The 13,983-nt window shown below is 48.2% G+C and overlaps 1 protein-coding gene across 1 annotated transcript; it reads right to left on the bottom strand.

Annotated features, from left to right (window-relative positions):
- Positions 1-2,330: 2,330 nt before the first annotated feature.
- Positions 2,331-5,601, bottom strand: LOC147978565 (uncharacterized). The gene is made up of 4 exons (XM_087514800.1): positions 5,383-5,601; positions 4,806-5,304; positions 3,876-3,963; positions 2,331-2,550 (listed from the first exon to the last, which is right to left on the bottom strand). Exons 1-4 carry the CDS (start codon positions 5,599-5,601, stop codon positions 2,331-2,333), a joined length of 1,026 nt encoding a protein of 341 aa, XP_087370926.1.
- Between the last annotated feature and the right edge of the window lie 8,382 nt (positions 5,602-13,983).

The following is a 13,983-nucleotide window of genomic DNA, read 5'->3' as shown; positions in this document are numbered from 1 at the left end:
TCCCTCGCCAGGCTTCCGCTTGAAGGTTGCCGAGATACATGACGTGTACATGGTGGTAAGTGGCGAGAGCGTGCGTGAAGAAGTACACCCCTGCAGGGTTATAAATGATCTATTCGAATAGCCGTGTGAAGGACTTCTGGGTTGCCTGTACAGTTCATAGACAAGTGAAAGTGGATACAATAAAATGTGCAAGATAAGTGTGAGTACTATGGATGGCGTTCTCGTAGGGAGACGAGAGCGGATCCATAGTGGTGTATTGATATGGTGAATATGTGGACTCGTGTGCGCCACCTAAAAAAGTTACTTGCAGTCATAATTCAGGATAGCCACTGTGTCAAAGCTGGCTTGCTGCAGTCAAACTCCACCACCCTTTTGTTGATACTGATGCATATGTAGATAGTTCTGATATAAGTCTTGCTTGGTACATTTGTACTCACGTTTGCTTAATTTATATTTTTGCAGAGAGACTTCAGTCTCGCTAGTAGTTCCGTGTGGACTTCGACGTTTAGCCTGTTACCTCAGCTACGATCTTGTGCCCTCGGCAGGGTCTTGTAGATAGTCAGGCTTCTCAGCCTTTTTCATTTGTAGTTGTATGTACTCAGACATGTTTATGCTTCCGCTTGTGCTATTGCTTGTATGACTTGAATGCTGGGTCATGAGGCCCATGTTTGTAATATCTGACTCTTCGGGGTCTTATGAATAAATACTTTGAGTTGTAGAGTTTTGTTGTGATGCCATGTTGTATTTTTACATATCGAGCATATTGTGTGTATGATTGAAATGCTTGGTATGTGTGGGATCCGACAACCTAGTTGTCTATCCTTGGTAGCTTCTCTTATGGGGAAATGTAGTCTAGTGCTTCCACTGAGCCATGGTAGTCTGCTACAGCCCGGTTTACCGGAGTCCTGTTAGCCCAGTTGCTACTGCTTTGGAACACTTAGACTGGTCGGCATGTGTCCTTCGATCCTGTGTCTGTCCCTTCAGGGAAATGTCATGCAGTGTCTTTCGGAGTCCTGTTAGCCTGCTACAGCCCGGATTCCCGGAGTCCTGCTAGCCCAGTTGCTACAGCCCGAATTCACCCGCTGATGACCGACACGTTCGTTACTGGGTCATGTATGCCTGTCCCTGTAAGTTAGTGCCACTTTGGCTTCACGACTAGTCATGTCGGCCCGGGTTCTCTGTCATATGGATTTTAGCGGCATTATCATATACGTGAGCCAAAAGGCGCAAACGGTCCCGGGCCAGGTAAGGTGGCACCCGTGGGGATACCGTGCATGAGGCCGCAAAGTGATATGATGTGTTACATGCTAGATCAATGTGGCTTAGGATCGGGGTCCTGACAGCCGGACTAGTCGTGAACCCAAAGTGGCACTAACTTACAGGGACAGGCATACATGACCCAACAACGAACGTGTCGGTCATCAGCGAGTGAGTTCGGGCTGTAGCAACTGGGCTAGCAGGACTCCGAGAATCCGGGCTGTAGCAGGCTAACAGGACTCTGAAAGACACCCCGTGACATTTCCCTGAAGGGACAGACACAAGATCGAAGAAGGACACATGCCGACCAGTCTAAGTGTTCCGGAGCAGTAACAACTGGGCTAACAGGACTCCGGTAAACCGGGCTATAACAGACTACCATGTGTTGTAGGGTGGAACCCTAAGTGAAGATCTTTCACGAATTGGAGGGGGAATCCCCAAGAACAAGAGGGAAAACAAGAGGAACACTCAAGAACAAGTCCAATCACACATCCACTAGACCAACAAACACACAAGATCCACAAGGTACATGAACAATCAAAGGGAAACAAGATACATGGTAGAGTTCATCCCAAATCCTATGAAGGAGATGAGGGCTTGATGATCTAGGTAGATCCTTCCCCAAGAGGAGGGCTTGATATCCACAAGTGGATCTTCCCCCTTAGGAGGTCATGATCTCCATGAGGAGGAAGATGAGCAAAGCTCTCTCTTTGTCTATCAAATACTTTGCTATCCTCTAAATGAGCTAGGGAAGGGGTATATATAGTCTAGGGACCCAATAAGAGGAGGAGGGGGAATACATGGGTAAAAACCCAAAAGTGCACGCAGGCACACGGAGGGGTTCGGGCACCCGGGGGCAAACCGGCCGGGCACCCGGACCGGTCAGGGGCGCCGGCTGTAGGTGGATCGGGCACCCGGGGGTCCTAGGCCCGGGCACCCGGGGGTGGCCGCAGGTGGCTGGGCGGGGTAGGCCGGGCACCCGGGGTTGAGGGCCCGGGCACCCGGGGTGAGCTGGGCGCGGCCCAGGAGGGGGGCCGGGCACCCGGTGCCAGGGGGCCGGGCACCCGGGCCACTCAGAGGCGCCGCCCCAGGGGGGGCCGGGCACCCAGGCCAGCCAGGGAGGCCGCGGCCTCGGCGGTTGGAGGTGGCCGGGCACCCGGGCCCTTGGTGGCCGGGCACCCGGAGTAGTCCGAGCCCTCCGTTGCTCCATTCTTCTCGTTCCCTCGCTGCTCGTCCTTCTCCATGGTTGCTTGGCTCTCCGTCGTCGTTCCCTTCCTATCATCTCCTTGGTACCTAAGCGTGCATAGAGTTTCCAATTGAGGTAGAACCCAATTTATATGTGAATCCAAATGAAACTCGAAGAGGAAAGAAGTGACCTCGTTCTCGATGTTGCGTGCACGTGCTCTTGTCATTGGTCCTCGAGGTGTTTGCGGTGGTGGCATGACGTCCATGGGGATGGTCGATGGATGCTCCGCATCATCTCCCCCCTTGGGAGAGATCCGTCCATGGATCGTGATCTTCATCACCATGGGAAAGAGATGGCGTCGCCATGTAGGAGTGGACAACCGCCAAGCACTTGTCATGTGGATGCTTGAAATGGGCACTCTCCAATGTCGCACTGTCTTGTAGGTCCTTCAAAAGGAGCAAAGATAACAAGCACTTGGAAAAAAATGTGGTTGGAATTAAAGCAAAACCAAGCATTCAAGAGGTGATTCACCCAACAAGTGTTGTCATCAAGCATAGCATATGGTTTGACAACGAAGTGTTTCATGGCATTTAGGCATATAAATGGAGCACAAGCAAAGACATCATGGAAACAATCATGTATGTGTGAGGTGGTGATGCAAATATGTGTGACAAGAGAACAAGTATCGACCTCAAGATCATAGCAAACATGCATAAGACTCTCCATGAACGGTCTATGGTAGGCATAAGAGTCATTCACAACACCAAAGAAGATGATATGTCGAAACGCATGAGGCAAGTGCAAGACAATCCAAGCATAATGTGCACATGGTATAGTGAAGAAAGGGAGGCACTCAACAAAAATGATATAGCAATTGTTCAACATGTGTGAGGCAAGCAAGTGAAGCAAGTGACATGCAGTGGTACATGGCGTATGTGAAATAATGACATTGTTGCAACCAAACTTATGATAGGGGCAACTAATCCAAGAACTGGATGCAACATGAGAAAGCATAGCAATCAAGTCGTGCAAACTAGTGGAGCGAAGATGCAACACACTAGAGGAAGTCATGGCAATCATGTCATGTGAGAACATAATAGATATAAGGAATGCACATGACATATTGCGAGGACGAACACAAAGCAAGATCATAGTATCATCGTAGGCATGGGGCACATAGCAAACATGGCAATAACAAGCAATATCTCCACCAAGCTTGCAAATACACATACAAGTAGGAGAATCAATCATCATGTGTAATGCAAAGCATGGGTCACAAATGCATGGAAAAGGCATAGGAATGAGCATATCATGCAAAGTGAACATGGCAAGATGGGCATATAATATGTAGTGGACGATAACCCATAACCATGTGAGAGCCATGTAGAAGAAATGCGCGAAGTCTTTGCGCGAAGAGAGCGGTGGGAAAGACAATCCATGGGATCCCAAGTCATCATTGCTCTCTAGAGCTCGTTTTGTCAACTCGTGGGATTGCGAGGTTGACAAGTATTCATGGGTACCTACACAAAAGAGACACAAACCAAAGAAAGTGTGTCTGTGGTAAATGTACACATCATCCATCATGATGTGTATGTGCATGTGTGAGTTAGCACAAGATAAGCATCGCTCAAAGAAAGTTGATGCATGGTATAAGAACATGTCATCCATCATGAAAGAATAGTTGTTATGTATGACACGATGGGGACGCAAATTAAGAATGCAAGTATATGGCACATCAATATCATTTTTATTCATGGGGAGCATATGGTGCACACAAGTATTGGGATCATGCAATGGATAGGATGGATCAAAATCTCCTAAAATGTATGAGGAAACTATGGGGTCTCCTCATGAGCAATAGTGGAAACATCATATGGAGAATATGAACTACATCCAAAACAATGCATATTGGGAGCTAGGTGGTCATGGCATGGCATATAGGATAAATGATGCAAAGGAAGCATATCAATATCATCATAAGAAAAACAAATGCCAATAACCATGGGCTTGTCATCTATGCCATATGTGCAAATTGGGTTTATCTTAATGGCATATGCATAGTCACTATGAAGAGATTGTAAATATGACATATGGTGTATCTCATTCATAGCATATGACAAGTCAAGCGGATTGGCAAACATGATGTGACCAAGAGAATTATCGCAAGAAATCCTATGTAACATGGCATCACAACTAATAGACTCCCCATGGCAATCATCAAACTCATCATAAATGGGTAAATCATCGCATGGAGAAATCATACTAGCATGAAGCATGGGAATAGGTGGATCAACATCATGCAAGCAATCGATGTCAAGAACGTCCACTAGTGGGACAAGAGCATCACCTTCACCTATGTTACCTTTCTCGTTCCACTCAAGTGGTGTAGGTGAGGTGGGAAAGACTAAAGTGTGGTCAACGTCATCATCGTGATGGAACCATGTGGGGGGTGCATCATATTCCACCATGGCCATCATCTTGTCCATAGGAAGGACAAAGTCGTCGCGGATCGGCGCATCATCATATATGGGACCTAGCACCATATGAGAAGACACAATAGAGGTAGAGATCAAGTTGTTAGAAATGCAAATGGCCTCACGTGCCCTATCAAATTCCTCACTCTCTCTATGTGGTGGTGGCTCACTCACTCCCTCAAGGTAGGTGCACTCAATGCCACATATGGTGGAGTCACACATCTCACTCAAGTGGTGGGGGTTGTGGCTCTCATCACATGGGAATTGTGGCAACTCGTCATATATGGGGCTAGTGGTGAAGTCACTCTCACTCTCAATATGGTGGCACAAGTCACTCAACTCATCATACATCGCCATGGTCGAAGGGAAAATCCCATGCTCAACCATCTCGTTGTCGTCAACGTGGATGAAGGCCGAAGATGGCACATCATCGCTCTCATCGTGGATGAAGGCCGAAGATGGCACATCATCGCTCTCGTCGTGGATGAAAGCTGAAGATGGCACATCATCACTCTCCTCCATGACCGAAGGGAAAATCCCATGCTCAATCATCTCGTCACCGTCGTCATGGATGAAGGCCGATGTAGTCGTACTCGTCGGAGGTAGGCGAAGATGCCGTACATCCAAAGGCAAAGATGCCTTGAGAACACTTGGAGAAGATGCCGAAGTAGTCGAAGTAGTCATAGCTCCGTCTTGGTGGTGCTTGTCTTGCAGTCTTCTCTTGTGCTCATGAAGTTTGGCCAGAGCTTGATGTAGAGCTTTTTGGGACTTGTAGGTGTACGCATCGCGAGCATCGTCATCTTGATGGTGTTGTAGTTCTTGAGCTCGATGACGTTTCGAAGATTGGCCACTTGAGCGTCGCCGCCTTGAAGACGATGAAGGGGAAGAAGACTTGTAGTTGGCCAACATGTCGCGGACTTGATCCCTTTGTTCCGCCAACTTGGTGTCGATGTAGTCCCTTGTCCGTGCTTCACGTTGATGAATGACGGCGGTGAGTCGCTCAATGCCTCGCATTGCTCGTTGTAGTCCGAAGATGGGCGTTTTGGTGATGTAGTTGTTCGCGCCGTCGTTGTCGTGGAAGACCGGAGATGAAATGCCTTGCCTATCCATCACAAGACTCGAGTAGAGGTGAGTAGGAAATGAGATAAACAATACCAAGTTACCTTTTCCCAAAGTTGAGGATGTATCCCGTTTCACTCAATGTGAGATGAAAGAATAGTGGAATTGGTACCGGACTTGTTCACTCACACCTATCAAGTAAAGCTTATGGTGGAGCTCGGTGAGGATAGTGGAACAAAAATTTGATGCAAAATGTTAGCAAGAGTCAATAATGTTGGAAAAGATTCACAAATTCGCAAGTGAAACAAGTAGACCAATAGCAATATGTGGCACGTGGAAACACACACACGGATAGATAAATGGGGTCATGCAACCAAGGAATGAGCACAAAATGTGGAATCCACGGAAAACGCTCGTGTTGCACAACTCAAGAGAGACGCTAGCACGATTGCTCAATAGGCGGATATGACACTTGTGCACAACCTATAAGATGCAAAATGTATCAACTTTCTATCCCAAGTATGCTATGTGTATGATGTTCCCGGTGTTTCGCACACGATGATCCAAGATGATCAATATGGTAGTATGGTATGCAATGTGGTGATGCTATGGCTATTGCTTACAAGCTCTTTGCTCTCTTTTCCTTTTTGCTTAAAAGCTTATTTTTTTTTGATATGGACACTATGCGAAATGCACAAACCAAGATAGCAATTGTGTATATGCGGGAACAATCTTGTGGCACAAGGGATGATATGATGATACCAAGATGATACCAATATGATACGGTATGTATGCAATGGAAGGTACGTATCACTAATGTGCACAAGTAACGTTGCCGGCAATACTCAAAGGCTAGTCTCGATAGGCAAGTGACGCAAAATGGGCTAAGGGGTTAACAATGTAATGGCAAGAATGTACAATGAAGGGATACCACAATACCAAGATGATAAAGAGGTTACCGTTCTTGCTTACGGTTAGGGTGTCAAAATGGTGAAGTGGTCGATGTCGAAGACGACCTCGCGGCGATGATGAGTGGCGGTGTTCTTGATGTAGACACCAAGATGATGTAGACCCGTCCCTAAGTAGCCGAAACACCTTAGGAAACGGTAAAAACCGCAAACTCAAAATCTCCAAAGGCAAATGTCAAATGGCGGTAGCGGAATGCGTTGGTGGTTCCGGAGTTAGCAATGTGGAAGTGGTGGTGGTGGGTGATGACGAAGCGACCGTCCCTAAGTAGCCGAAACACCTTAGGAGACTCAAGTCACCACTCAAGCAACCACAAATGCTATATGGAGCAAAAATGGGTTAGGTTGCGGAAAGTTATGGTGGTTTGCGTGGATGATATGGTGGATGGCCTATGCAAAGATGCCAAAATGCCAAATTTTTGATGGAGTCAAATGGTTATGGAACCTATCTAGATCGATGGGGGATGTCAATAGCTACTCAACGAGCTAAAGAACGCGAAAATTGGACTCCGGGAGCAAAAGTTATGGCCGAAATGGTAAAGTGCACACGGCTGATTCTGGGGGGTGCGGGTGCCCGGGGTGAGCAGGGGCAAACAGCTCGGGGGTGCGGTCACCCGAGGTTTGGGGTGCGGGCACCCGGGGTGGTCAGCGGGGGGGTGCACGGGGGGTCCGGGTGCCCGGGGGTGTCAGATTTGGGCGGAAATTCGTGGGAAGATGCAAGAAATTGGTGGATTTTGTGGAGGGAAAGGTGGAGATGGATGGGGGAATGCTAGATCCATTTGAAACCAAGCAAATCCATGGATCAAATCCAACAAAACCTCATCAAACCAACAAATCACACAAAAAAATTTGGGGCTATTTTTGGTGGGGAAATTTTCGAAATTGGGGAAGAACACAACAAAATTAGGCTAGAGAACAACAAGGGGGCTCCAATTTCGTGAGAAACCATGGCTCATGATACCAAGATGTTGTAGGGTGGAACCCTAAGTGAAGATCTTTCACGAATTGGAGGGGGAATCCCCAAGAACAAGAGGGAAAACAAGAGGAACACTCAAGAACAAGTCCAATCACACATCCACTAGACCAACAAACACACAAGGTCCACAAGGTGCATGAAAAATCAAAGGGAAACAAGATACATGGTAGAGTTCATCCCAAATCCTATGAAGGAGATGAGGGCTTGATGATCTAGGTAGATCTTTCCCCAAGAGGAGGGCTTCATATCCACAAGTGGATCTTCCCCCTTAGGAGGTCATGATCTCCATGAGGAGGAAGATGAGCAAAGCTCTCTCTTTGTCTATCAAATACTTTGCTATCCTCTAAATGAGCTAGGGAAGGGGTATATATAGTCTAGGGACCCAATAAGAGGAGGAGGGGGAATACATGGGTAAAAACCCAAAAGTGCACGCAGGCACGTGGAGGGGTCCGGGCACCCGGGGGCAAACCGGTCGGGCACCCGGACCGGTCAGGGGCGCCGACTGTAGGTGGACCGGGCACCCGGGGGTCCTAGGCCCGGGCACCCGGGGGTGGCCGCAGGTGGCTGGGTGGGGTAGGCCGGGCACCCGGGGTAAGCTGGGCGCCGCCCAGGAGGGGGGCCGGGCACCCGGGCCACTCAGAGGCTCCGCACCAAGGGGGGGGCACATGGGCGGGAGAGGGCCGGGCACCCGGGCCAGCCAGGGAGGCCGCGGCCTCGGCGGTTGGAGGTGGCCGGGCACCCGGGCCCTTGGTGGCCGGGCACCCAGAGTGGTCCGAGCCCTCCGTTGCTCCATTCTTTTCGTTCCCTCGCTGCTCGTCCTTCTCCATGGTTGCTTGGCTCTCCGTCGTCGTTTCCTTCTGGTCATCTCCTTGATACCTAAGCATGCATAGAGTTTCCAATTGAGGTAGAACCCAATTCATATGTGAATCCGAACGAAACTCAAAGAGGAAAGAAGTGACCTCGTTCTCGATGTTGCATGCACGCGCTCTTGTCATTGGTCCTCGAGGTGCTTGCGGTGGTGGCGTGACGTCCATGGGGATGGTCGAGGGATGCTCCGCATTACCATGGCTCAATGAAAGCACTAGACTACATTTCCCCATAAGAGAGGCTACCAAGGATAGACAACTAGGTTGTCGGATCCCACACATACCAAGCATTTCAAAATCATACACACAATATGCTCGATATGTGCAAATACAACATGGCATCACAACAAAACTCTATGACTCAAAGTATTTATTCATAAGGCCCTGAAGAGTCAGATATTACGAACATGGGTCTCATGACCCAGCGTTCAAGTCTCACAAGCAATAGCACATGCGGAAGCTTAATTTGTCTGAGTACAAACAACTACAAAAGAAAAGGCTGAGAAGCTTGACTATCTACAAGACCCTGCCGAGGGCACAAGATCGTAGCTGAGGTAACAAGCTAAATGTCGAAGTCCACGCGAAACTACTAGCGAGACTGAAGTCTCTCTGCAAAAACATAAATTAAGCAAACGTGAGTACAAATGTACCCAGGAAGACTCACATCAGAACTAACTACATATGCATCAGTATCAACAAAGGGGGATGGTGGAGTTTAACTGCAGCAAGCCAGCTTTGACTCGGTGTCTATCCTAAACTACGACTGCAAGTAACTCTTTTGAGGTGGCACACACGAGTCCACATATTCACCATATCAATACACCACTATGGATCCGCTCCTATCTCCCTACGAGGACGCCATCCATAGCACTCATGCTTATCTTGCGCATTTTAGAGTATCCACTTTCACTTGTCTATGAACTGTACAGGCAACCTAGAGGTCCTTTACCGTGGACGCGGCTATTCGATAGATCATTTATAACCCTGCAGGGGTGTACTTCTTCACACATGCTCTCGCCACTTACCACCATGTACACGTCGTGTATCTCGGCAACCTTCAAGCGGAAGCCTGGCGAGGGAGTCGACCACGACCTGACTAACTACACAAGTCTCTAGTCCAGGTTTATCGCCTATTCGGGTTCCATCCGCAAGGAGATCCGGCCGGGGTGTCGCTCACGGCCCCAAACGATGAGAGCAGGGTTCCTGAGGCACCAAACAGGCGTCCCGGTACACCATGCCTCGTGTCTCTACCGCATCATAGCCCACCCCTAGGGTCAGCGCTACACACGGCCTCCAACACATATCCTACAAACACCAGAAACTAGTTGCAACTCCTGGATAGAGATCAAGGCGATTAATAAGTCGAGAGAGTCAATTAAGGATCCCAATGTGTGGTAGTAGCTGTTCATGGATCACAAACACAGAACTCAGTTCTTGAGGACGGTTTCAATGAGAGAACCCACCATGTACTCCTACATGGCCTCTCACCGCTACCTTTACCAAATCGTGTTCACACACTTAGCTCACACACAGTAGGATATGTCATCACCATTCCAATACATCCCCGATGAATCAGACCTGACTCAACTTTAAGCAGTAGCTGGCATGACAAACAAGCATGAATGAGTAGGCACATCAGGGCTCAAGCAACTCCTACTCATGCTAGTGGGTTTCATCTATTTACTGTGGCAATGACAGGTCATGCAGAGGAAAGGGGTTCAACTACCGCAACATGTAATAGTTGAATCGTTGTTGTCCTAATGCAGTAAAAGAGAGTAGGAGTGAGAGAGTGGGATTGTATTGGAATGAACAAGGGGGTTTTGCTTGCCTGTCACTCCTGAAGATGATATAGCTCTTCATCGGTGTCATCGATCACATCGCCGGAACAACGTAAACTGAGAGGGGACAAACACCGGCAACAGAGAAGGAACACAATCAATGCAATGCAACAGTATGATGCATGATCATGACATGGCAATATGCTGTGATTTGAGCTAATGCAACTGTTGGGTTTCGTAGTAATTTCAAAAATTTTCCTACGCACACGCAAGATCATGTGATGCATAGCAACGAGAGGGGAGAGTGTTGTCTACGTACCCAACGCAGACCGACTGCGGAAGCGCTGACACAACGTAGAGGAAGTAGTCGTACATCATCATGATCCAACCGATCAAGCACCGAAATTACGGCACCTCCGAGTTCGAGCACACGTTCAGCTCGATGACGATCCCCGGACTCCGATCCAGCAAAGTGTCGAGGAAGAGTTCCGTCAGCACGACGGCGTGGTGACGATCTTGATGCACTACAGTAGCAGGGCTTCGCCTAAACTCCGCTACAGTATTATCGAGGACTATGGTGGCAGGGGGCACCGCACACGGCTAAGGAATAGATCACGTGGATCAACTTGTGTGTTCTAGGGAGCCTCTGCCTTAGTATATAAAGGACTAGAGGGGGGGAGGCTGGCCGGCCAAGGTGTGGCGCGCCAGGGGAGTCCTACTCCCTCTGAGAGTAGGATTCCCCCCCCCCCAATCCTAGTTGGAGTAGGACTCTTGAGGGGGGAAAGAGAGAGAGGGGGGCCGGCCACCTCTCCTAGTCCTAATAGGACTAGGGGAAGGGGGGAGGCGCGCGGCCACCTTGGGCTGCCCCTTTCTCCTTTCCACTAAGGCCCATCAAGGCCCATACGGTTCCCGGGGGGTTCCGGTAACCTCCTGCGACTCTGGTAAAATCCCGATTTCACCCGGAACACTTCCGATATCCAAACATAGGCTTCCAATATATCAATCTTTATGTCTCGACCATTTCGAGACTCCTCGTCATGTCCGTGATCACATCCGGGACTCCGAACAACCTTCGGTACATCAAAATGCATAAACTCATAATATAACTGTCATCGTAACCTTAAGCGTGCGGACCCTACGGGTTCGAGAACAATGTAGACATGACCGAGACACGTCTCCGGTCAATAACCAATAGCGGGACCTGGATGCCCATATTGGCTCCTACATATTCTACGAAGATCTTTATCGGTCAGACCGCATAACAACATACGTTGTTCCCTTTGTCATCGGTATGTTACTTGCCCGAGATTCGATCGTCGGTATACCAATACCTAGTTCAATCTCGTTACCGGCAAGTCTCTTTACTCGTTCTGTAATACATCATCCCGCAACTAACTCATTTAGTTGCAATGCTTGCAAGGCTTTAATTGATGTGCATTACCGAGAGGGCCCAGAGATACCTCTCCGACAATCGGAGTGACAAATCCTAATCTCGAAATACGCCAACCCAACATCTACCTTTGGAGACACCTGTAATGCTCCTTTATAATCACCCAGTTACGTTGTGACGTTTGGTAGCACCCAAAGTGTTCCTCCGGCAAACGGGAGTTGCATAATCTCATAGTCATAGGAACATGTATAAGTCATGAAGAAAGCAATAGCAACATACTAAACGATCGGGTGCTAAGCTAATGGAATGGGTCATGTCAATCAGATCATTCTATTAATGATGTGATCCCATTAATCAAATAACAACTCATTGTTCATGGTTAGGAAACATAACCATCTTTGATTAACGAGCTAGTCAAGTAGAGGCATACTAGTGACACTTTGTTTGTCTATGTATTCACACATGTATTATGTTTCCGGTTAATACAATTCTAGCATGAATAATAAACATTTATCATGATTATAAGGAAATAAATAATAACTTTATTATTGCCTCTAGGGCATATTTCCTTTCAGCAACTAGCAACACAATTAAATGAAGTTGGTTTGAACCAAAGGTTCAAATTCAAACTCCACATGTGGTTATTTAAATGTCATTCACTTAATTTATCCTAGACAGTAGCCATAAGTTTTTCTAACATGCATGAAAATGCCATAAACAGATTCTTTGGATTTTTATAATAATTTTTCATATATAAATTATTTCATTTGGAGTTACGGTTGAATTTCTATGAATTTTTGAAGCTTTGCTAATTTTTTGGAATTTCCTGTATTATTTTTAATCCAGAAAATGATTAATGACGTTAGCATTGTGTCACTGCTGCGTCAGCAGGTCAACTGGGTCGCCCAGAGTCAAACCTGACCAGTGGGGTGGTCAGTGACTCAGGGCTGGTTGGTGTCACACACAAGTGGCCCTGGTCAACGACCACGTCAGCGTAGTCAAAACTGATGCATGGGTCCCGCTTGGTTATAAGCTAATCTAAAAAGAAATAAAGCCGGGGTTAATTAGGCGTGGGGCCCATCCGCCATTGACACAGGATTAGCTAATGGCGTCATTAGAGCTAATTATACCGGGGTTAGGCCGGCGGCTAATCACCGGCGACGCCAGGCGCGGCAGAGAGCGTCGGAATCGCCGCTCCGACGACCAAATGGATGGCCGAGACCATCCATGCGGAGCTAGGAGTGCCCCGCGTCTTTCCGTGCGATCGGGACGGGCTGAGACGGCCCGAGCTCGCCGGAACGAAGCTCGCGGTGGTGGCAGGAGTTCGGGCGAGGTCGGGGTTGGTGCTACAGTGCACGGGAGGGCGAGTGGGTGTGTGCATTAAGCTCCTGGGGCTTCCTGAGCACGGTGAGGGGAGTGCCGTAGCCGTGGCGGCAGCGAACAGCGGCGACGGTGGCACTCGACTGCGGGAGAGAGAGCAAGACAGAGAAGGGGATGAGGGCGAGGGAGAGAGGAAGCGGTTCAGGGTGTCGTGGCGCTCTTGGCACCCTCCAGCAACAACGACGACAAGCAGGAGGTGGCCGCGCACGCTGGCGTGCGGAGGCCACGCGCCCCTGTCTACTGGCGTGAGGTAGGGGATGACTGGCGTGGCCAGTCGGCTGGGCCGGCTTGCTGGGCCAGAGCAGATTGGCCGCCAGGTAAGTGGCCCATGTAGGTTCCTTTTCTTATTTGTTTCTGTTTTTCTATTTTTCATATGTGTTTTGAATTTGGTTTGTAAACCAATTCAAGTTGTTTGCTTCTGAAAAATATTTGTGGGTGCAAACTATATTATTACAGAGCCCCACCTCAAGTTTCAGAATTTTTAGAGCAATAAATATATTTATAGGATTTACTTGCTCCAACTCAAATAGGTATTGTGTTAATTCAAATACCAAAAATGTCCTGGAAAAATATGCATCATCTCTGGATATGGTTTTCACCTTTTTCCATAAATCATGAACATTTTTGCAGACCAATTTGGGTTCATTGAAAA

Source organism: Triticum urartu, chromosome 3A, assembly GCF_056163025.1.
Source record: "Triticum urartu cultivar PI428250 chromosome 3A, HENAU_Tu73, whole genome shotgun sequence".
Classification (NCBI taxonomy): domain Eukaryota; kingdom Viridiplantae; phylum Streptophyta; class Magnoliopsida; order Poales; family Poaceae; genus Triticum; species Triticum urartu.
Note: the sequence above shows the minus strand (reverse complement) of the source record. Positions and strands in the feature narration are given on the sequence as shown.

Excerpts from the sequence above, each read along its gene's own strand:
- LOC147978565 (XM_087514800.1), bottom strand. The coding sequence starts at position 5,601 with ATGACTACTTCGACTACTTCGGCATCTTCTCCAAGTGTTCTCAAGGCA. Across the intron at positions 5,305-5,382 it reads TCCACGACGAGAGCGATGAT|ATGGTTGAGCATGGGATTTT; the intron begins GTGCCATCTTCG and ends GACGACAACGAG. Across the intron at positions 3,964-4,805 it reads ACTTGAGTGGAACGAGAAAG|GTACCCATGAATACTTGTCA; the intron begins GTAACATAGGTG and ends TCTTTTGTGTAG.